The sequence below is a fragment of the Mus caroli genome, chromosome 5 (genome assembly GCF_900094665.2).
Source record: "Mus caroli chromosome 5, CAROLI_EIJ_v1.1, whole genome shotgun sequence".
Classification (NCBI taxonomy): domain Eukaryota; kingdom Metazoa; phylum Chordata; class Mammalia; order Rodentia; family Muridae; genus Mus; species Mus caroli.
Window position 1 is genome coordinate 109,104,630 of NC_034574.1, and position 23,348 is coordinate 109,127,977.

At 48.8% G+C, this 23,348-nt stretch overlaps 1 protein-coding gene across 5 annotated transcripts in view; it reads right to left on the bottom strand.

The window, feature by feature from the left end:
• Ccdc60 (coiled-coil domain containing 60) overlaps window positions 1–23,348 on the bottom strand; it is a 165,263-nt gene that overhangs the window by 20,437 nt on the left and 121,478 nt on the right. For 4 of the 5 annotated variants that reach the window (XM_021162733.2, XM_021162731.1, XM_021162732.1 and 1 more), the window contains 4 exons: window positions 22,633–22,740; window positions 13,528–13,618; window positions 9,449–9,668; window positions 2,632–2,716 (listed from right to left, as the gene is read on the bottom strand). In XM_021162733.2, coding sequence (XP_021018392.1) covers window positions 2,632–2,716; window positions 9,449–9,668; window positions 13,528–13,618; window positions 22,633–22,740 — 504 coding nt within the window. Of the gene's footprint in view, window positions 1–2,631; window positions 2,717–9,448; window positions 9,669–13,527; window positions 13,619–19,425; window positions 20,601–22,632; window positions 22,741–23,348 lie in introns of those variants that run through there. The other variant, XM_029477675.1, reaches the window with a different exon arrangement.

The following is a 23,348-nucleotide window of genomic DNA, read 5'->3' on the forward strand; positions in this document are numbered from 1 at the left end:
CTCCACATACCTACGTGCTCCACATACCTAGGTGCTCCACATACCTTGGTACTCAGTCTCATTTTACAGGTGGGAGGATTCACGCCTAGGGAGGATGGAGACACCTGTTCTCCTGCACCATGCTTTGGAGAGGTACCAACTTGACTTAGAAGCTTTCACAAGAAGGGAGGTCTCTCTCTCTGAGTGGACATTTGCCACCTTCCTTTGCCTGTCACTCGTGCTGACCGGGCGAGTGCCTTAGGGACCTGCACTGTCTCAGAGGGCTCCCACATTGTGCCGGATTTGTGTTGAGGCAGCAGCAGACCAATTCATCAGTAACAGGCAGAGGTGGGGTGTGATGTATTGGAAAACATCGGGCGGGGTGTAATTACAGCGCTAACGATAACCACTAAGTCATAGCTGGCGTCCCGGTAGGCTGGGGCTGATGATGAACCTCCTCTTCTCTTCATTTGTTTTCCCGTAAGTAATTTACTCTCTCAGAGGGAGCCGTACGGGGCGAGGAGAGAACTGTGACTTCACACCCGGCATTTTCTCTGGAACATTTTTAGGAGCCACAGGTCCCCGGGTGAGGCTTTTCACCAGAAAGATGGACACCTTGGGCTCAAGTTTAACCTTGCTTGGGGTGTCCAGAGATGCCTGTGCTTTTCGGGTAAGAATAAAAATCCGCCAGACGAGGGCTTTCAGGATGAAGTCCCTCACCAGCGCATGCTTTTCCCTATCCCGTTTTGGCTCCATTTCCTGATGGTGCCTCGGTCCCTCCTAACCAGGTCTGCGTATGGCTGCCTGCATACTCCTCCCCTCCCCCGACGCTGAATGTACATTACCTTTGACAGGTAGGCCTTTGCCCCGACTTTATCCCAAAGAAAGAAGAAACTGATTCTCATGACTATCCCCCCCTGACTAGATCGATATTCCACCTCCACGCCGATTCTTTTTGAGCCAGGGTCTATGTAGCCTAGGCTGGCCTCAAACTCAGGATCTTCCCGCCTCATCTCTCAAGTGATGAGATTATACGTACATGCTACCGCGCTTATCTTATGTTTAGATTCTTCTGACTTTTCCTGAAGTGCTGGGGATGCAGCACTAGGCTCTGCACACACCAGTCGAGCTCTCTACCCCTCACCACTGAGCTGTCCGTAGCTCAAAACTCCCATTATTTTTGTTCATCTTTTATTTAATTTTGACAACTCCATGCCTGTATATGATGTGATGTGTCTTCATTGCATCCATTCCAATTCCCCACTCTGTTGCATGCAATTTGAAAACCACACCCCTGCCTTTGCCCAGGAGTGCTGCCGCCCATGATCTGGCCCCTCCCTTCTTAGCTCTGTGATAGGCTGCTGCAGCCACTGCCCCAGTCAACTTCACCAAGCCACCATCACTAATCGGTCTTCTCTCTCCCCCCACCTTGGCTCCGTGAAATGAAAAACACTCAGATAATTTTATTCCTTTAGAATTTGCCCACTAGCACAATTGCTGGGCACAGAATCTTCTGCCCTAAACTTATCAGCTAGCCTGTATCTGCTAGCCTCTGCTGACCAGTGGCGAAGGCTTCCCCAAGATCTTACATGATAGCTGCGTGCTTCTCATTCTAAAACCTGGCTGAAAGCCTACCCCCCCCCCCGCCCCCACCCAACCCCTCTTTCCCTGCGTCTCCTTTTCCTCCTAGGACCCAGAAGACCCACCTGTCTCTTCCAACAGCAATTAGCTCCCGAACTCTTTTATTGACCAAATCAAGAACCAATTAAAGAACCAGACCTTACTGTCAACACCTTCCCCTACTAGATATCCCTATTTTGTCTCTTCTAACCTCTCTGCCCTCTCTCTTCCCCCTTTTCCCCTCCCACACCTCCCCTCTTTGCGTAACCCACTGACTCGCTGCTGCCCACTGGAATGTTGACTGACCCTGATGCCTGGCTCTTGGATTGCTCAGATCTTGCGCATGTCACCATGACAGCAGTAGGTTTACGGAAGCAGCAGCCATGTTGTATCCAGGAGACAGCAGTTCGTGGCCCCACCCCACCCTCCAGGTTTTATATTCTCTCTGCCCTGTCTTTTGCCATGTTCCATGAGCCTTGTGGGGAGTTGATACGCACATCCAGCACTCAACAGCTGTTTGTCCTCAGCGCTTTGACCAGTTCTGAGTCTCTGAATTGACAACTGCCAGCTGCAGAAAGAGATTCTCTGGCCAACATAGAAAGCAGTGTTATTTCTGTAAAAATCCCTAATTTTTAAATACTTAGAGGTCTTCAGGCTTCTCCTTGAGTGAATAGTTTACACACACTCATGAGGAAGGTGGGTGACAACAGGAGCCCAGGCAGGCCGAGAGGCGACACGTCAAGGAGGCTGCTTTTGGAAGTTAGAACCATCTAGATGTAAGCAGTGTGAGTCAACTCACTGTCCACTAGCTGTGTGTCTGTTAGCTTTAGCCTCTCTGAACCCTGTTCTTTTATTTGTGAGATAAAGATGGTAGCTCCCGCTCCGAGGGGTTGTTGTAAGAATCTGGGGCAGTTGCACATATACGCAAGTACACAGCTCGGTGTTTGGCTCAAGAGTTGGTAACTGCTGTTGTGGCAGCCACTGCTAGTTGACTGACATCCTTCAGCTGCCCAAAGAATTACGGTGACATACCTGGGGGCTTTCTTCTGTATCTCGCTCTCCACCAAGATGGTTCTTCGGGCATCTTCCCGGACCATCTCCAGCAGCTTCTGCAAGTCTGATGGGAACAGGGAAGGTTACCCTTGACCTGGAGACAGGATGGTACATGGGTCCCATGCCTGGCCTGGGGATGCCTCTGCCTGTGGGAGGCAGGGATGCAGACAGAGATCCTACTGGGCCTTAGAAGGAGCAGCTCCTAGGGGCTGGCAGGTTACCAATCTGTCTTAGTCAGGGTTTCTATTCCTGCACAAAACATCACGACCAAGAAGCAAGTTGGGGAGGAAAGGGCTTATTCAGCTTACACTTCCATACTGCTGTTCATCACCAAAGGAAGTCAGGACTGGAACTCACACAGGGCAGGAAGCAGGAGCTGATGCAGAGGCCATGGAGGGATGCTGCTTACTGGCTTGCTTCCCCTGGCTTGCTCAGCTTGCTTTCTTATGCAAGGACTACCAGCCCAGGGATGGCCCCACCCACCATGGGCTGACCCTACCCACCATGGGCTAGGTCCTCCCCCATCAATTCCTAATTGAGAAAATGCCTTACAGCTGGATCTTACGGAGGCATTTCCTCAAGGGAGGCTCTTCTCTCTGTGATCACTCCAGCTTGTGTCAAGTTGACACACAAAACCAGCCAGTGCACCATCTGACCACCACTCCTTGATTTAAAACCATCCCATGACTTTCTACTCTTTTCCTGGCAACAAGGCTTCACCTGAATGAAGAATCCTTTAAAGGTCTTTTAAAACCGATTAATTTTTTTTTTTTTTGCATGTGGTGGAGCCCTGTTCCTGGGTGTATGTGGACATACGCATGCATGTACACACGTGAGGTCGGAGTTGAGAATTGGGTGTGTTTGCTCTCTACCTCATGTGGTTGAGCCGAGGCTCTGTTACTGAAGCTGGAGCCCACTGGCTGCTCAGCAAGTCTTTGTCCCGTGTCTCCCTGTTGGATGCTGAAGTTGCTGGCGGGCACCACCACACCTGGCTTTTTATGTGGGTGAGGAGAGTGAACTCAAGGTTCTCCTGCTGGCATGGCAGCCAGTTCGCCGACTGAACCACCTTTCCAGGCCCCCACTAAGGATCTTAAACTCTCCTTCAACTGGAGAAAACTGTCTCAGGTTCTGACAAGAAATCGTATTTGGGGACCTTGGACTGATTATTTTCCAAACTGGAAACCAGACCACAATTGCACTTTGCTTGACCTGAGGAGAGTGGCAGCCTTCTTAAAAACTTCTGCACAAACATCCAGACCTCCTCATTCCTTCTAAAAGGATCCGAGAGGGGGAGCGGGGGTGGGGTGGGGGCTGCACTGTCCTTCTTTCTGCCACACTCTGACCGGGTTTCAGACAGGCTTGTTTGTGATTTCCAGCCCGCACCACCATGTCAGCTGGCTCCCATCATGGTTCCGTGGGTTGGAGGTTTGGTCTCTGGTTCACGGTGCTTTGGGAATGCTGGCACAGGTCTCGAGGGGGCAGACTTCAGGAGGCGGGGTGCAGCCGGAGGAAACAAGGTCATGGGACCATATATCTTACAGGGCTTGTTGCAGCCCTGTCCTTTCTGCTCACCTGGGGCCCTTGGCGGCCTTGAGGTGGGAGTCTCCGCGTGATGCTTTCCCTCGCCACGCCCCCGGAAGTGCTGATGTCATTGAAAGCCCTGCTGCTCCACAAATCCCCCTCCTTCCAGCAGTTTCCTCTGGTGTCTTAGCGATAGAGAATGATGGAAGCAACTTTGGCTTTCCTACTTGATGTGTCCCATTGATGCCTGGCTCCCTCGAGTTGAATCTTGTCTCTCGAAAGATAGGCCAAACTCCTAATCTCCAGGACTTCAGAGTTCGATGTTGACTAGAAGCAGTTAAGATAATTGTGGCCGGTAAGGATGAGGTCACGCTCTTATGTTTGTGTGACTGGTGCCCTTGGAGGAGGAGGGGGAGGAGGAGGAGGAGGAGGAGGAGGGCGGGGCCCATCAGGGTGAGCATGGCCATGTGGTGCCAGAGGCAGAGGTGTGTGGCTTGTCTATGAGCGGAGGGATGTCGTCAGCCTTCCCAGCATCTGCCAGCTAGAGAAGGCTGCAAAAGGAAGGGGGAGCACCTCTTCATTGACCCCATGATTTTGGAAGCCAGGTCCCTACAACTTTGAGGCAATGAATAATTGTTTGTGTTAAACCTCATGTACTGGCATCTCTAGGAAGCTCATATACAGACTCTCTAAAAAGATAGAAAATGAGATGCAGCGTGAGCTGTGTGTTTCACAAAAAATGAGGAAGAGGTGAAAGTGAGCAAAGCAACAGCGTTTTCCAGGGTCACACATCTGCTTGATAAAGGACCACTGGGAAACACGCTGTCCTAAGCACGGAGCTGTCCAAGGTGCTGAGCCATCACTTGGGGATGGGCCAGGGTTTCCAGGGTTTTTTGGGGGGGTGGGGTAGGGGGATGGGATGGAGAGAAGGAGGAGGAGGAGGAGGAGGANAGGAGGAGAGGAGAGGAGAGGAGAGGAGAGGAGAGGAGAGGAGAGGAGAGGGGAGAGGTGGGGCCTTGGGCGAGGAGGAAACACACATGGGCAGAGCCACTGAGAGAAGGGGAGACTAGACTTCTGAAATAGTTTTCAAGTAATTTTGGGAAGCAAAAAGGAGAAAAGGAAAAAATTAATGATATTTGAGCACTTGAGGGGAGAGTGATAACATTGTCTCTGACCAAACATTACGTGGCTGGCCTCACCGAGTAAAAGGTATATGTGTGTGGGTGTGTGTGTATATATAGATATCTATATATCTCTATATATACACACACATACACACATATGTATGTATATATATAACCAATCATATATATTATATATAAAAGATGTGATATATCAATGGAAATTATTATTAATTATCAATATATGTTAATATATTAACATATATGCACATATATCTATTTATATTTGTTTTATAGTCCCCTTTTAAGGGAGTGCAGTGGATGGGATCAGACTCACATCTCTCTCCTTACAGACCTAGGCCTAGCAGGAGGAATGGATTGGGCTTTGGGTGAGGGGTCAGTCAGTGGAGAGAGGTCACAGTCCTCTGTCCCCCAGCTTCATTATGCAGCTGACCCTGGAAATTAGGTCTCCCCAGAAGGTGAGCTGTTCTGGTGGGAATCAAGAATTCAGCATCATTTTTAGCAGGTTTTCAAAGGCGAGGAGAGGCTGGGGAACTAATCTGCCATTGTCAAGGCTACAGCAAATGGGTTGGGGCTGAAGATGTAGAAAGGAGAGAGTGGAGGGGCTGAAGAAGAGAGGCTCCCTCTACCCCCCCCCCCCACCGCCTGCCTTGCCTTGAGACAGACTGGTCGAATTCTTTCTCAGCAATGGCTGCACATCTATTGTGCACCAGGCTGAAGGCATGAAGCAACACACCCAGGCCTGCAAGAGTCTGATCTCCCTTCCTCTTCAAAGCTCTTTAATTGAGAACTCTTATTTATTATTATTATTATTATTATTATTATTTTAATCTGGAAGGGGAATTTTTTCAGTTCATTTTACCTGCATCCTTTGCAGTTAAGTGTAGACCTATGGCTGAGAGATCTAGACAGTGAGGTGTTAATTCTCTCTTCTTTCTCCTTCCCTCCCTCCCTCTCTCCTTCCCCTCCCCTCCTTTTCTCCTTCCTGTGTATACTTGTGTGGAGGTCAGAGGGAAATCTTGGAGTCCCCCTTCTCCTTCCAGCCTGTGGGCCCCAGGAATCTGACTCAGGCAATCAGGCTTGGTTTCAAGTATCTTTGTCTACCCAGCCCATTTACATCCTTGAGGTTTTGGAAGTGTGGTGTAAAGGCTGCAGAGAAGGTTGCTTACTGCATCTGTCTACAGCCTTCTGCTTCAAGCCTGGGACCTGGGTGTGATAGCTGGAGCTCTGGCAGCCATTCTGGGCCATGAGGTGCTATTGGGGCTGGTCAACTGAAAAAAAATGGAGTGACATTTTTGAGAGTCATTTTTACCCACCCTTGCTTAGCTTTAATTTGTAGGAAAATGTAAACTTTGATCTTTTTAAAGTCACTGTCCACCCCCCCCCCTTCCAGGACTTTGTGTCAACCAAAAGAAGTACCTCTTTGACGCATGAGATGAAAAGAGTAACCTACAATTAAGTCTTCAATAATGCCTGCTACAAAGTATCAAGGGACTTGAAGAGAGTAGACCTGGTTGGGGTGGGTCAGGCTTCATGGGGGAAGATGCACCGGAATTGGGGCTTGAAGATCAAGGTGTCTGGGTGGGAGGTATGTATGTGTGTGTGTGTGTGGGGGGTGACAAAGGAAGTGACATAGGATGATGCTTTTCTTTAACAGAGGAAGGTTAGCTGGTGAGGTTGGGCTGCTCAAGATATGAACCAGCAAGATGCCAGCTATCAGCATCCTGAATCTGTTGCTTTGGAGACTGCAGGCATGACAGAAAGATGCTCAGCTGGGGGTGGAGGTGGGAGGTCATCTTGTCCAGTATTTAACTCTCTGGGTCAATGTGGAGAAAAATCAGTGAGTGGGGGCAGGGCATGGAGCAGAGTCTGTTAGAAACTGCCAAGCCTTGATTCCTGTTCCCAGCCTCATCTCTTCAGGTCTCAGCTCAGTGGTCAGAGGTGAGAAAGGCTTCTGTGGACCATTCTTGAGTTGTCGCTCTTCCAAGCTGGTGAGAAGACCGAGCCCGCTTTCTAGTTCATCACTGTCATTGTTCTCTGAATACTAGAAAGGGTAGTCATCTTGTTCCTCTTGTCTTCCTTGTTTCCTGCCCAAGTCTTCCTTCTTAAATGCATCATCGCCTCATTTCTCCCTTATCACGGGTGCTCAGCATGCACACACTGAGGGAGGAAGGTTCCAAAATTCTGAAGAATGGATGTCTTGTTCCCTCTCTGTCTCAAGTAGTGCTTCCGCCCAGAGAGCAGCTTTGAAAGCTCCAAGTCTCCCTTGGGCCCCCATTGACTTGTCCTGACTCCTCCTTGGGACCCCATTGACTTGCCCTGACTCCTCCTTGGGCCCCCATCGACTTGTCCTGACTCCTCCTTGGGCCCCATTAACTTGTCTAACTCCTCCTTGGGCCCCTATTGATTTGTCCTGAGTCCTCCTTGGGCCCCCCACTGACTTATCCTGACTCCTCCTTGCACTTCTGGAGTTTTGCTTGGTTTTGGTTCTGATAGCCCTGGTGCAATCCAGACTCCAGGTCCACTCTGACCTCTTTGAATCTAAACAGCACCCAGTCCTTGACGGTTCTTCCTAGGCCAGCCCCAGCTCAGCTGTCAGGACAAGTCAAGGTGTTGCCTTCACCTTGTGACAGGAGCTCTGTCATTTTTTCTGCTGTGTATTGGAGGCTCAATTGCTCACAAGCTCCTGGGAATTCTTGCCTTGGCCTCCCATCTCTCTGGGGGGGGGGTGGTGGTGCTGGGATTACAGACACTTGAGTTCCATATCTGGCTTTTTATGTGATTCTGGGAATTTGAACTCCTGTCCTTGTGCTTGCCCACAGAGGCTCTGCTCTGCATTTTATTATATTTTCCCAAATGCAGGGAATTCTGGAAATGAATATTTGACATGATTTGTGGAATAGAGCCTTGAACGGTATTCATGGTTTTAGATTTCTTTCTTAAAAGAAGATGCATGGCTTTCAGGAGATTCCTAGGAAGTCTAAGATCGACTTGTGAACTGCTACAAAGGTGGCTGATAAGAGAAAGCATACACTTCTCTGCAGAAAAAGTGCATCTGCAGCTAGTCGGACTTGGGAGGGAGAGGGTCAATGGTGGGCCGTGTCTTCTGCTGGATCGACGGGAGCATTTTTTAAAGTTGGATGGGGGCAATAGATACACAGATTCAGACTCTGTCAACTTCATAAAATTGTTGGCTCATACGTTTAACCATGCACTGTTAAAATGGATGGGGTTTTGCGGTGGGGACGGTAGCAAACTTACAACTTTAAGTCCACCCTTATGGAGACTGAGGCAGGAGGATTGTGAGTCACAGGACATCTTGGGCTATATAAGCATGCGTTCTCTCACACACATGCCCAAAACAAGCAAAAATGACATGGCTATAGATCAATGTAGAAATCAGGTACTGAATTTGAAGAAGGTGGAATAAAATAAGATAGTCTATATCCATAGACTCTCATAATTCCTATCTTCGTGCTGTCGAGATGGCTCAGTGGGTAAGAACACTGACTGCTCTTCCGGAGGTCCTGAGTTCAAATCTCAGCCACCACATGGTGACTCACACCCACACCCTCTTCTGGTGCATCTGAAGACAGCAACAGTGTACTTATTTATAATAATAAATACATCTTTGGGCCAGAGCAAGCAAGGACTGAGTGAGCAGGACCTACTAGAGCAAGCAGAGGTCCTAAATACAATTCCCAACAACCACATGAAGGAAGGCTCACAACCATCTGTAGAGCTACAGGGTACTAATATACATCAAATAAATAAATAAATCTTTAAAAAATAATTTCTATCTTCGTGAAGTGAGGAAAGGGAAATATTCTATAGAAATTGATGTAAATACAATATTTTTAAGGTGTTATGGGGGTAAATGGTGATTGTGGCTGCATCGGAGGGGCAATGGCTCTTAGTGACACAACTTATGGGGGGAATATTTTCAGCCTTTGTGGGCGGTGGGTGCGGGGAGGGGAGTCAGGGGACGGGACCCAAAGGCTTTGGAACAGCCAGGTGATGGAGACCTTTGACCTCTGTGTCTCTGCTGAAAGGAATCGGAGGTTGGGGCAGGAGGGGCTCGAGGACCTAGGAGTGTAAAGGCAGACCTTGGTGGGCTCTTCGGTAGGACTTACAGAGGTGGAGGATTTCCTCTTCTGGCTTAGTGGAGGAGGACTCATTGTCTTCGATGTCTTTGCTGCCCATGGGCTCATCGGAGCTGGGGTTCACTGACATCATACTGCTCTGGGGAGAAGAGCCCCCACTGGTCCGAGTCAGGCTGAGGGTAGAGCCTCGTCTGCTGGGCTTGCGACTGGCTAAGGCTGTGCGGATGGCGGGGGCTTTGTATTTCTTGGTCTGAAGGAAGAGAAAAGAAAGAGGGATTATCTCGGAAGATGGGGAGGGGGAGGGGTGGGAGGAGTGAGGAAGTAAAGAAGGAAGTAGGGAAGGAAAGGGAGAGTGGTATTTCGAATCCCTGCTGAGGTAGAGGCGAGGGTCAAAGGATGCTGAATTCCTCCCGGGCTCCTTCTGAACACCATGGGTTTGTGTTGGACCGGAAGCGACCATTGGTCACCAACAAGGCCATAAGACGACACTGGGAGTGCCCTTGTCTCTCTACTGATGATCCTGAGAGACAAGTCTCTCACTGGCAGCCAGCAATCCCTGCGTCCACCACTCTCCCCGTGTGGAGCTGGGGCTTACAAGCACACAGCACACATCACCTGTGCCCAGGCTTTGATGGAGGAGGTGGTGGGGATTTGAACTCAGGTCCCCATGTTGGTGCAGCAAGCCTTCCAACTCACTGAGCCATCTCCTCAGCTCCAGAAGCAATTTCCCACGAGAGCTTTTAAGACGAAAAGTGCTCGAGAGAGACTCTCGGGTTGACAGCGTATTTATAGGAAATTCATAACCTCTAAGGTCCTAGGGAGGAAGGTGGTGGGCGGGGAGCAGCTGGGGTCCTGTAGGCTGTACTGATTTACCACCGTGGTGCCTGATGGGGAGAATTGCACGGCACTCGGTGGGTTTGTTTCTGGGAAGTGCGTTAGCAATGCTTTGCTCAGCTACCTTGCAGGGCCTTGATGATAGGCGGAACTTCCCTGCACCTGAAGGAAGCACGTAGGGAAGAGGGATTTCTCGGTTGCTCGGAGGAAGGGAGAAGGTGGGAGAGAAGGTGATTTTTCGCCTCTCATTTCTTTCTTTCTTTTATTCCTTTTCCCACGGTTTTGGGTTTTTTTTTTTTTTTTTTTTTTTTTTTGGCAAAATTTTGCACAAGAAGGCTTCATTCAGGATGGGACAGGCTGGGGAGGCTGAGGAGCCTGGAGTTTGGGCTGGACGCTCCACATTCCCTGCCACCCGGAGAGGGAGGCTGTCAGAGCTCAGGGTTGGCCCCGTACACTTACACACAGAGGTCACCCCTGCCTGCTTCAGTGGCCACTTGGCACTGGGGAACAGAGTCTTTTAGACCAAAGCTGTGGTTGAAGGTTTTACAGCTTATGTCTCGGGGGTGGGGGTGGGAGGCAACCTAGAGTCTGGCAACGAGCCCTGGACTCCCAGCCAAGGGGCTAGAGCACCCTGCCTCAGTTTCCCCATTTATAAAACAATGGAGATGGACCTTTGTGTCTGGCCAAGTCCTACGTGAGCCTCCCGTGAGCTGGGATTTCATCTGGTGTTCCTAAAGTTGTTGCTAATTAACATTCAATTAGCTGCCCGGGCCAGGGGACCCAGAGCGAAGGGCTGACATTTCTGATTAATTGAGAGCGTCGAGGAGATAAAATGTGGGGGGTGGAGGTGGGCATGACTGGCTCGACTCCAGTGTGTGTCGTTTGTCCTTTGTCGAACTGACTCCCCCTGGCTTACATCTCCACAGGCTTTTCTCTATTTCAGTCTGCTCAGGAGCACGATACGACCCAGTTGCCATGTTCTGCCTCAGGAGGGCCTGGCATTTTTTTTTTTTCCTCCCCTTTTCTGTGATAGGGGAAGTTTTCCCTGAGTGAACCCTTATGCAACCTAAGAAGCAGGGGTTGGATACCCATGGGGAGACATATTTATTTAGTCACTCTTTTTTTAAAAAAATTACAAATTTAGAGAAAACCTACATGTTTGGCTGTTGTTCAATATAATGAGCCCTGGGCTCCTGTTTGTATGGGCCCCCCCAGCTCCCCCTTTCCATATGCTTCATTTTGCTACAGACCTCATCATTCCCTTCTGGGTTCAGGTCAACATGACTTGTTTTTTTTCATTGACAAGATTTCTCATCTTCAGGAATGTAGCATGCTACTGATGAGGTCTGTGCATACCAAACAAACAAACAAACAAACAAACAAGCAAAAACTAAAAGAACCACTGGGGGACTGTTGGCTGGGGTCTCTTTCTAGATCCCCATTTTACAGAGGGATAAACTGAGGCCAGGGGAAGATAAAGGGTTCATCCAAGGTCACAAAGTAGACCTAGCCAGAGTGTCTGCTCCAGTGTCCTGCCACCCCTGGAGTGGACTGCACTACTGTCAGGGTCTGACTCATATGCTCTTCGGGGGATTCACTTGTGAGAATTCCACGGTAGCATTACTGAACATCCTGGAAGGACACTCCCCTCACCCTCCCCAGGCTCATGGCTCCTACTGTTTTGTGTGTCTCTTGAGATGGATGCACACCATGTCTCCATAGCAACTTTGAGTGAGAAAACAAAGGCTCTTGCTTTTTGCGTCTTGCCAATGAAAGAACAAGAAGCAGTGAAAAATCAATAAATAAATAAATAAATAAATAAATAAATGGTCCTGTCGTGGGGAACGTGACTCTGAAGAACCTTGGGTTTAACACACAGGCCCAAGATGGACCCCAGCCTAGCTGTGTGATCCCATGCAAATCCCTCAGCCTCTCTGAGCTCCAACTACTTCTCCCCTCAGAGTATAAGAATGGTATCCTGGGGTACATTAAGAAGGCGGCATGGGGGAACATTTAAAGAGGTTGGCCCATTTGTCAGTATATTGAAAAGTGCTTCTAATTGTACGTCTTAGGTTTGCTGGTGTGTGTGTGTGTGTGTGTGTGTGTGCGCGCGTGTGTGCATGCGTGTGTCAGAGGACTCTCTCTTTCCACCATGCTGGTCTTGGAGATTGAATTTAGGACATCAGCCTTGGCTGCAAGCCCCCCAACCTCTGAGCCATCTTGCTTGCTCCCTTTCTCACACTTTCAAGTGCGTTTTGCATACACTTTCCCTGAGCTTCTCGCAGGCTGTGTGGTAGGGGAAGGTGGGCACTGTTTTGGTTCTGTGGGTGAGGGGGGATCCGATCTGTGTACACCTCTGCTGCACAGCTGTGTGCCCCATCTGATAGCAGCTTATTCTGTGCTTGTTGAGTAGATGGACTCTGGAGCTTTGGGGAAGGGCACAGCTTTGGGTTGAAGATAACAGACCTCAATATACCCTCCGGACAGCAAAGACACGTGTGGCCTGGAAGTCTGTCTGGGGAGTAGGGGTTGAGCGGTGAGGGAGACAGAGAGAGAAAAGATAGAGAGAGACAGAGAGACACACAGAGAGGGAGACAGAGAGAGAGCCTATTGGTTATAGGAAAGAATGAAGTGAGTCTGCTTTCTTCTTGACATCTCACTAAGCAGGTGCCCATCAAACCCCTTCTCCCCTTTCCTCTCTTCTTCCAGTGTGTCTGGCCAAATGTCATTTTTCCTACAATCCACAGATAACCATTTAAATTAAAATTTACAGACAAACAAACAAACAACAAAGACCCCCCAACAACAGTGGCATGTGGTATTTCCTTTACTTGGAGAACCACCTAGACAGACACCTAGACAGACACCCAGACAGACACCCAGACAGATACCCAGACAGATGCTTAGACAGATGCCTAGACAGACACCTAGACAGATACCTAGACAACTACCTAGTCGCCTAGACAGACACCTAAACAGCCTCCTAGACAGCCTCCTAGACAGATGCCTAGACAGACAACTAGACAGATACCTAGACAGATACCCAGACAGACACCCAGGCAGACACCTAGACAGTCACCTAGACAGAAACCTAGACATCTCCCTAGTCACCTAGACAGACATCCAGTCACCTAGACAGTCTCCTAGACAGCCTCCTAGACAGACACCTAGACAGCCTCCTAGTCAGCCCCCAGACAGATATAAATAAACCTTTCCCATCAGAGACTGTGGGACTCCTTCTCCTCCCCTTGCAAGTGAGTGTGGGCTCTGCTTACCTTGGGTGCCGTGACGAAGTGATCCCACCTCTGCCCCATGGACTTGTCCTTGTTAATCTTCTTTATTGTGCTCTTGCTGCCACCTGGGTCCCTGTGTGAGAAACAGCTTAATGAGTTTTCAGTTTGCAGAGTCTTGGTTTATTACAAGGTCCCCTCCTCCTCACCTTTTCCCTAAAGAAACGTAGATATGGGCTGACTAGCGGCTGGTCTCTGGTATGATTTCCTTGCCCTGCTACTTTTGAGGTTGGGAGGGGGTGCAGTTCTCCATAGATGGGTCTTTTGAGGGGAACAAACTGAAGGCTAAGAGAGTCCCATTCCCTGGGGGAGGACCGAGGAAGACAGGATATATTTGCACGTATTCTGTATCTATTTGTGTTCTGGACATTATGGAGTCTGGGGTGTAAATGTAGTTATGCCAGGGGTGGACCAAAAGGTGTGTTTGTTTCTGACTGTGCCTTTGTGCGTTGTTCATGGGCAGCGATGTCAGGAGCACTCCTGAGCATGGCAAAGCACAGCACAGCTGGGCGGGCGCGGGGATGGGCTGGGAGGGTGGATGAGGGCGTGGTGAGCTGCAAGATGAATCCCCTGGTGTGAGGCTTACTGGTGAGAAGTTATCTGAGATGCTGTGTGTCAGAGGCTTCCGGGCACTCATGGAATCATCTCCATCACTGCTGCATTAAGCATGATTCATCATCACCCCCTCTGCAGCCAAGGAGAGGACCAGATGCAGGGGTCCTTGCCTGGGGGGTCTGCACCTCTCTTACACTGTGATCTTGAATGATTTTTATTATAGTGCCCTCCTCCTCCCTGCGAATACATTTCAGGCCTTATGCCACCATGCCCTTCCCAGGCAGGAACGTTCTGGATAAGAGACTAAAGCCCCAAAGGGCTCTGTGGGTGATTGTTCCCTTACAGACATGTCACCAAGTTTGCCATAGTGGCATCTTTCAATAGGATATGCTGCACACACCATGTATAACTAAAACCCTTCCGATGGGTTCGGGGAAAGACTCTTATAATGAAACACATGAACATGTCTGGAATGTAGTATGTGGATATTTACACTCAGTGAAAGGAAAAAAGACTCTAAAATTGGTATTCCACATCAAGTTTCAGTTTGGTTCATTTTGGTTTCGGGTTTGATTTTGTAGCCAAATGAGTTATGAAAAAGCTGAGTTTTCAGAGCCTTTAGATTTTGAATTTAATGGTTATGGGACCCTGGGTCTTCATTGGTTCACAAGTGCGAAGTCTCACTGTGTGATCTGACCACCTGTACAATCAATCAATTGGCTTATCAGATTTTCCATCCCTCTATTCTTTCATTATCTATCTTATCTATCCATCCATCCATTTACTGTTTGTCTACCTATCTTTCCACCCACCCATCTACCCACCCATCCATCCATCTACCCATTCATCCACCTATCCATCCATTATCCACTCTACCCAACCACCCCCCCCCATCCATTCTTCCGCTCACCCACACTTACCTCTTCATACCCCCACCCATCCATATTCCTATTTGTTCATAAATTTCATTATCCGTACAACCAATTTTTTTTAAACCTCATTTTCTCTGCAGGATAGTTTCGGGTGTGTGAGACCTGTGATGTACTTGGCTGGCTCTCAGCCTGTTCGGAGCAGGGATTTGAAGAGATGAGGTGATCAGAGTGCCTTTGATGGCAGGGTTTGGGGGATGGCACCCACAGTGCCCAGGCTTGTCAGAGTCTGCCCGCACGATGGCTGTGGATCAAAGTATTCAGACACAGGGGACAAGAATGATTGGATGAACTCAACTTAAGGCTGGCTTCTTGTGAGTAGTGCTGGCTGTCACCAATAAGGAGAGGGACTCTTTTGCCCCTGAGGCAGGACCCGTTGGAAAACTATGTTCACAACTGTGACCTAAGACACAGACTCCAGAATGGGAGCCAGCCTGGGGTGGGAAGTGGGATGTGCCGTCAAGCCTTTTGTAAGACTTTATATTTGATTACACAATAGAGAGTTCTGAATAATTAACAGAGAAGCTCATTTGAGTCGGTTCTGCTTGCTTTTCCCTTGAGTAATCAAATTAGGCAATGTTTAAAATCCAACTGGAGGAGGGAGCCCCTCTCCACCCTTCTGCACAGTGTCTAAGCAGCCGCCCTTCTGAAGCCTGGCTGCAGGCTAACCAATAGGAGGCCTTGGTGTTCCATGGTGTCTTTCAGGACCACAGGGCTTTTGGCTTTCTTCTTTGCTAAGGCAGCCCCCGCTGAGCTGCCAGCTCCTTCTTGAAGTTCAAAAGCAACCCCCTTTTCCCTTTCAAAATTAAATCTGGGCCCAGCCAAGCTTTCGAAGTCTTAAATATTCAGGTCCAGTCGGGGAGACAGAAGCCTTCCACTAATGCAGACTTCCAACGCGACCTGAAGTCTATTGCGACTTCAAGCGGCAGGCTAAATGAACTAAAGACGCTGCCAGATCCCCGCAGACCTTCCGCAGCCCCCAGCGCTGCCTCCGCAAAGCCATTGATAAAGGAGAGGCCAGGTTAGACAGGATCGGGCTCTCTGATGTTTCCTTCTCAGTAGCAAATAAACCCAAAAGGAAGATCAATAGGCAGGGAGGAGGAGATCAAATGCAGCTGGAGCGGAGGAGTCCACTGCTCACCTTGCTGATGAGGATAAAAGCCGGGCGGCGAGCCTTCTCTACTATCGCTGTTCACCAAGTGGAACCCACTTTCCTGGCCTGTGTCCCCGAAGTCCTGTGCCTCTCTATGACTTGCTTTGTTTAATTAATATATTAGTAATATATAATCTATAATACTAATATGCATATATACATATATATATTAATTAATATATATTAGTAATATATAATCTATAATACTAATATTATAGATTATATTACTAATATATATTTAATTAATATATATTAGTAATATAATCTATAATACTAATATTATAGATTATATTACTAATATATATTATATATATTAGTATATATACTAATCTATAATATATAATCTATAATATATTATAGATTATAATTATATTATTAATTAGTAATTATACTAATATATAATCTATAATATATATTATACATATAATATGCATATATATATTTTATATATATATATATGCATGCATGCATAGAGTGACCTCCTTGGGCAGATGCTTTGCCAGATTCCGTGTTCTGCTTGCCTGATGGTAGGGACCTGGATTAGGCAGGACCTCCATCAGCCTGGCTCCCCACGTGGCTGTAATGAGCAAGGGCCTGGTGTTGGAAACAGTAGCAGAGCCAGAAGCCAGCTTCAGTGGTGGGGAAGAGGAAGCCCTTGTGATAGTTGTTCACTTAGCACATCTGACTGGCTCACTGTCCGGGGACCTCAGGCGACTGTCCTCGCGTGTCAGGACCTGTTTGTTCGGCTGGAGTCTGCCTGACCCACTGCTTTCTATGTGGAGTGGCTTTGGGCAGGGTTGCTTATAGCTTCTCCCAGCCTCGGGGATATTAGCTAGGCCAAGAGATTGCTGTGGATGTGAAGAGAAAAAGACTCTCAAACGGGTGAATCTGGTTCAGCCATTAGCGAGGATAACAGGCTTTCATCAGCGGGCAGGCAGGAGGGAGCTGACAGTAGTGGAAGGCAAGGTGGGGCGGGCAGCTCTCAAGGGGAAAGAGCTGTGATTTTTCAGGCCATAATTTTCCCCCTCCTGACGTTTTTTTTTTTTTTTTCCCCTGGGGGCTCCTGTTTCCCAGGAATCGAGGGAAGAGAGTATCCGTCAGAGGCTCAGCTCTTTGAGCTGCGTTCCCCGAGCACATTTTGCTCTTGGAGGTCACTTGATGGTGTCTATCTGTCGGGGCAATCAGAGCAATTTTCTCCAACGCTTTTCTCTCAGTTTCCCGGCTCTAATACTGGGTGAAGCGCCCTCTTGTCAAGATGAAAATCTCCTGGACTAGTTTAGGCTGCGCATGTGCGCCCTTGCCGGGCTCCGTGGCAGAAGGGAAGAGGTGCTGATTGCACACACTGGGGAGGGTCCAGTGGTCCAAGCTCTTGGGATCTTCCAGGCTGGGTAGCTCTCTCCTGCTTCTTCAGACATAAGGTGACCGGATGATCATGCTATATTCTTTTCTGAGATGGCTTGAGCACCAGAGTGGGGACTGATGCTGTTGTGCTGTGCTGGCTGGGAAGAGGAGAGAGAGAGAGAGAGAGAGAGAGAGAGAGAGAGAGAGAGAGAGAGAGAGAGAGTGAGAGTGAGAGTGAGTGGTGTAAGTCAGATATTTGCCTGGGAGGCCCATCCTCAGAGTTTTCCTTGATGATCAAACTGAAAAGCAAGCCCATATCCCATCACCGCCAGAGCACCCGTTGTTTCTTTTGATTTTATGAGTGTTTTTACCCGCGTGTGCCTCACACAGAGGTCAGGAGAGACAGAGTGTTGTAGGTGGGTGCTGGGAACCAAACTTGAGTCCTCTGAAAGAGCAACAAGTGCTCTTGGCTTCTGGGTCACCTTTCCGCCTTGCACATTACCTGGGCCTTTGTCTGTTTGCTATGGATTGCATCCTCCAGGCCCTTCCCTGGGTCGGGACCTCCAGAGGGCAGTGGCGGGGCCCACTTCTTTTGCTGTGATTTTCCCAGCGGTGGTTGGGAGCAGGCCCACTCGAGGAGAGCGCCCCATTTAAATATAAACATAGTTATATTAGAAAACTGCTGCTTATGTGTGCTGTTCAGAATACTGCCGTGTCTTTCACAATGATGAAGAAACTTAAGTCTTGGAAGTGTTGTTGAGTTGAGTCTGTTTTGTTATTGATAACCTCCATGGCAGGGAGGGGTCTGGATGTGGAAGGCTGCTCCTTCTGTTATAAGTCAAACAGCATCATGCATTTAGCTGCAAAATTGCACATGCAGAATGGCTTCTAAGAATTTTTAAAAAATGATTTATTAATTTAATGTATGTGAGGACACTGTTGCTGACACACCAGTAGAGGGCGCCAGATCCCATTACAGATGGTTGTGAGCCACCGTGTGGTTGCTGGGAATTGAACTCATGAGTAGCCAGTGCTCTTCACTCCTGAGCCATCTCTCCAGCAGCCTCTAAAACTATTATAAGAGCAAACTTGCTGTATACTTAAGGTTGAATTGGAGCCTTCAAGATCATGTTCTGGAAGTGTCCCCACCTGGTGGAGCTGTTTAGCTTCAGAACCTTCAGGAGGAGGCCCTACCTGGGAGCAGCGGCGGGGGCGGGTGGGGGGTTGTGAGGGTCACTAGCCCTGAGTGTCTGGACAGTTAGGATGGCTAGGAGCTCGATAGAATGCAGAGTCTCAGCCCCGCCCAGATTACCAAATCGGCAGCTTCACCGCAGCAAGATCTTCAGTTACTTCACAGCACAGCCATAGCTTGAGAAGCCTTGCGCTCATAGGGGTGTTCCACAAAGTACAAAGCAAGCAGCGTACACGTGACCGTTAGCTTATAAAAGCCAGTCTCCCGCCCAGCTGGCTCTGTGACAAGGCCCATGCTGTCTTTCTGGGACAGCCTGAGGTAACCAGGCTCACACAACCACCCCACTCTCAAGGGCCTAATTGTGTGTGCGCACGACATGTTCTTCCTGCACTGTAAACCAGTGGCTGCCTTCTCCCTCTGTTCCGAGAGGCCTGCCATCACTGGGGAGGGCTGGTGAAGCAGTTGTCTCCTGTCTGTGTGTGTGTGTGAGTCTGTGTGTCTGTCTGGTCACCGTGGATCTCATCTGTTGGTGGGAGAGTTCTCCTCCAAGGTTGATTCTTTATAGCTTGAGGTGCCTGAGGTGCTGGTGAGTGAGCATAGCTCCAGCTCTGCTTTAATTGGGGATTTTTATTTTCGATGTCTGTCACAGAAAGAATGTTCATTGTGTTTCTAGATTCTTTTGCTGTGAAGAAACACTATGACCAAACATCAAGTGGGGGAGGACAGGGTTTATTCAGCTCACACTTCCACATCACTGTTCATGATCAAAGGAGGTCAGGACAGGAACTCACACAGGGCAGGGACCTGGAGGCAGGAGCTGATGCAGAGGCCACTGCTTACTGGCTTGCTCCTCATGGCTTGTTCAGCCTGCTTTCTTGTAGAACCCAGGAGCACCAGCCCAGGGATGGTACCACCCACAATGGGCTGGGCCCTCCCACATTAATCACTAATGAGAAAATGTCTTACAGCAGAATCTCATAGAGGCATTTCCAAGATTCTAGTTCAAGAATCAAGTGCTCGTTCAGTTCGTGAGGCTGGATGTCTCAGCTGGTCTTCAGTTTACGCCACAACCCTGAAGAAGTAGGCTGTAATGCCAGTGAAGGAATGGCCTTGCCAGTGAGAGCGAGGGCAAGCAGGCCGTGAGCAAAAGCTTCCCTCTTTTGTGTCCTTGTATAGGCTGCCAGTGGAAGGCAAGGCAGAGAGGTATGTTATCCCAGATCGAAAGATCTGGATTAAAGTTGTCTTCCTACTTCATAGATCTGGGTTAGAAGTAGATCTTCCTACTTCAAGTTAAGCAGGGATCCCTTGGAGATGCGACCCCCCAGTTTTGAGTTTTAGTTAACCCCAGAAGTAGTCAACTGACAACTAAGAAGAGCCACCACAGCGTCTCAACTTCAAGTTCAACCATTCCACACCACAGTCACCATCTTGAAATTGGCTATGGTGGGGTTTTCACATATACATCCTATAGAGATTGGCACTGTTACAAATCATGGGTCTCTGAGCTCTGGGGACAGGCAACTAACTTAATCCTTTACTATCACCCAATGCCAAGCTTAAAGCTCCCCACATGGAAAAAGGTTCCATCAGAATTAACAAAGCCGGGCAAATCTCCCGACTCCTTGTGGATATCATCTCCCCCTCTAGTGCCCGGGGCCTCGTCCTGGTTCTGTCTAGGGAGCCAGACATGATTAGATCCCTGGTGGATTCTGCCCTGATGTATCCTGGTAAAATACTGGCTCCTCTTAGTGTGACCTGACATCTTTTTATTGATGCTAACAACTCAGGGCCCTGTCCTGAGCACATTTCTGAGATCAATCACAGGAGTGTAGGCTGATCGACCCAGATTTCATCCCAATCTGGGTCCTCCTGCATGATCAGCTTCCTTCTGTGTGGAAGAAGGGGTGTCCATGCATCAGAGGAAATCACTGGGGTAGGCCATGTTCTGAGGGATACAGTGCTGTTGGGCATCTGTGGGCTTGGGGGCTTGCATCTTTAGACAGTACAAACAATCAAGTGTGGGAAAAAAAAAACCAAACCCAAACCCCTACATGTTGCGTTGACCTAGTAAGCCGTGCCTCTTAGAAACCCAGCCCCCCAAGAAATCTTTGCACTTGGCCATGAACGAGATGCAGCCAGGGCATTCTATGAAGCGTGGGTTTTAATGCCAAGGATTTGGGAGCAGTGTCAGCATCTGTCCGTAGAGACTGATGGGCCCCTCCATCTACTTGGGAGAACTCCCTGCTGGGAATCCTTTTCTGTATTAAGCATGTAGTGCTGTGGAAAAGATGGCCAGGAGTCGCTGCTACTGCTGCTGCTGCTGTGTTTGTGCATAGTCACAAGGGGGAGGTGCCACAAAGATGTGGGACAGCCCACCTTACACCCTTACTAAGGAGTTTACACTCAAGGCAGGGATTTCCAAGGTGGTAGAGAAAAGCCTTCACACCCTATATATTTACATGAGGGGTTTGGGGAAGTTTTTGCAAGAGAAGACAGCATTAACTTATAGCTTAGGCAGTTTTATTTGCAAGGAAGATAGATGATATGTGGAATGTATTAATTTTTAAATTAATGAATTGATATTTGGTGTGTGTGTGTGATGTATGCCTATGTGTATGTGCATGCATAGGCATATGTGGGGTACAGGCATCTGTGTTGGTGTGTGCAGAGGCCAGAGGCTAACAGTGGACATCTTCCTCAATTGCTATCATCCTGAGCTTGGAGGTCATTGTTTCAGCTTGACCAGATGGCCAGCAAGTCCCTGGGATCTACCTATCTCTACTCCTCAGTGCTGGCCTTACAAGCACGAACCACCATGCCTGGATTTTTATTCAAGTGTGGGGATCTGAACTTGGGCCTCTGCTTGTACAGAAAGGACTTTACACAGAGGACCATCTATCTCCCTATCACTGGGAAGTTGTTATTAAGGTCACAGTGTCTATACAAACTCTGGGAACCTACAAAGACATTTTGAAAGAACTGGGATGACATGGTCGGTATGGGAGGAAGCCGTGGGAGGGGAGAGTGTTTCCCAGACACCAGAACTTGTTTCAGACAGAAAGCCCACTGGAGTTACTTGATTTGTGGGTAGGTGACTGGTTTATGTTTGCGACGATGTTTGAGATAAGTTTGGGTTGATGAAAATTGATAGTCAACTTGAGGGGACTGAGAGATTCCTAGGAGAGCAATACTTTTATACCCATTTGGTCTATCTCTGGGGGTGTTTCCAGAACATGAAGGCTCTGGCTTAGCGAACGCTTTCCTTATTTGAAGGATTCAAAATTTTGAATGTGTTGCCTACGTGTGTGTATATATATGCACCGTGTGTAGGCAGTACAAGAGGATGCCAGAAGAGGGCAGCAGATCCCTTGGACTCAGGGGCACAGACTGTTATGAGCCGCCTCATGGATACTGTAAACCAAATCCTGGCTCTCAGCAAAAGCAGCTGTGTTCTTAACCAACAAGCCAGCTCCCCAGCCCTGGGTTCGAACTTGATTAGAGAGAGGATATGAGAGGTGGCTGGGGTGAAGGAGCGACCAGGGAAAATGCTGAGGAGACACAGTAAGAGAACAAGGAGGCCCAGAGAGAAATTTGTTTGTGGGTCCTGCTGGTATAGCTTGCCCGTTTCTGTGGTGTAAGTGTTCCCACTGTGTGCCATTTTAGGCTGCCAGTGTGTTGCATGTGATACGGCACCAGGCAGAGATGCTGGTAAGGAGGTGTGTACAGTCAGGCTCTGGGGGAGAGACTCACCTGAGCCCAGTGTAGGTGCTGAGCTCATCCACAGAGTGCATCAACTCCTAAGGCAGACCACCCATCCAACAAACCAAGGGTGGGGGGTGGGAAGGATACGATCCCCACCGCCCCTTTCTGCCCAGGCAAGAGTACCAGGTTGCAGTTGGGTGCAGGGCTGCTGGACTTACTTGGGGTTCCAACAGGCAATCAGGGGCCTCATGGTGTGGTGGGTGTGGTCGATGGTCAGGGCCTCTAGGAGCCAGTGGAGAGCACACAGCTGGCGGAAGAGAGGATCCCTGCAGAGACAGAGGGAGGGGGCACAGGAGCATCTTTTTAGAACACCGTTCACAGAGACCTCAGTGGGCGCCGCTGGCACACAGGTTTGTACCCATTGTGTATGACATGCCTATTGGTCCCACTGTGCAGATGAGGACACGGGAGGTTGTGTGCGTGTATTGCTTAGGGAGACCACACGACCGTGTCACTGAGCTAGCAAGACAGAAGCACGACATCCTGTCCCAGTTCCTCTGAGTGTAGTGGTACTGGAGTCTCTCCTAGCTAGAGGTCTTGACTCAGGCAAATAAAATAACTATTGAAGGTGCTTAGTATCACACTGATGATGTCTGATAGTTTATCTGATTAAAAAAGATGCAGTAAATAAGAAAGCCTGGAGACAGTATTAGCAGGACTGAGTGTAGCTGGCCATTGAAGAAAACCACACCAGGCACGTTGTGATGGTTTGTATATCCTTGGATCAGGGAGTGGCACCATCTGAAGGTGTGGCCTTGTTGGAGNGGGTGTGACCTGGTTGCAATGGGTGTGTCACTGTGGGTGTGGGTATAAGATCCTCACCCTAGTTGCCTGGAAGTCAGTCTTCCACTAGCAGCCTTTGGATGAAGACATA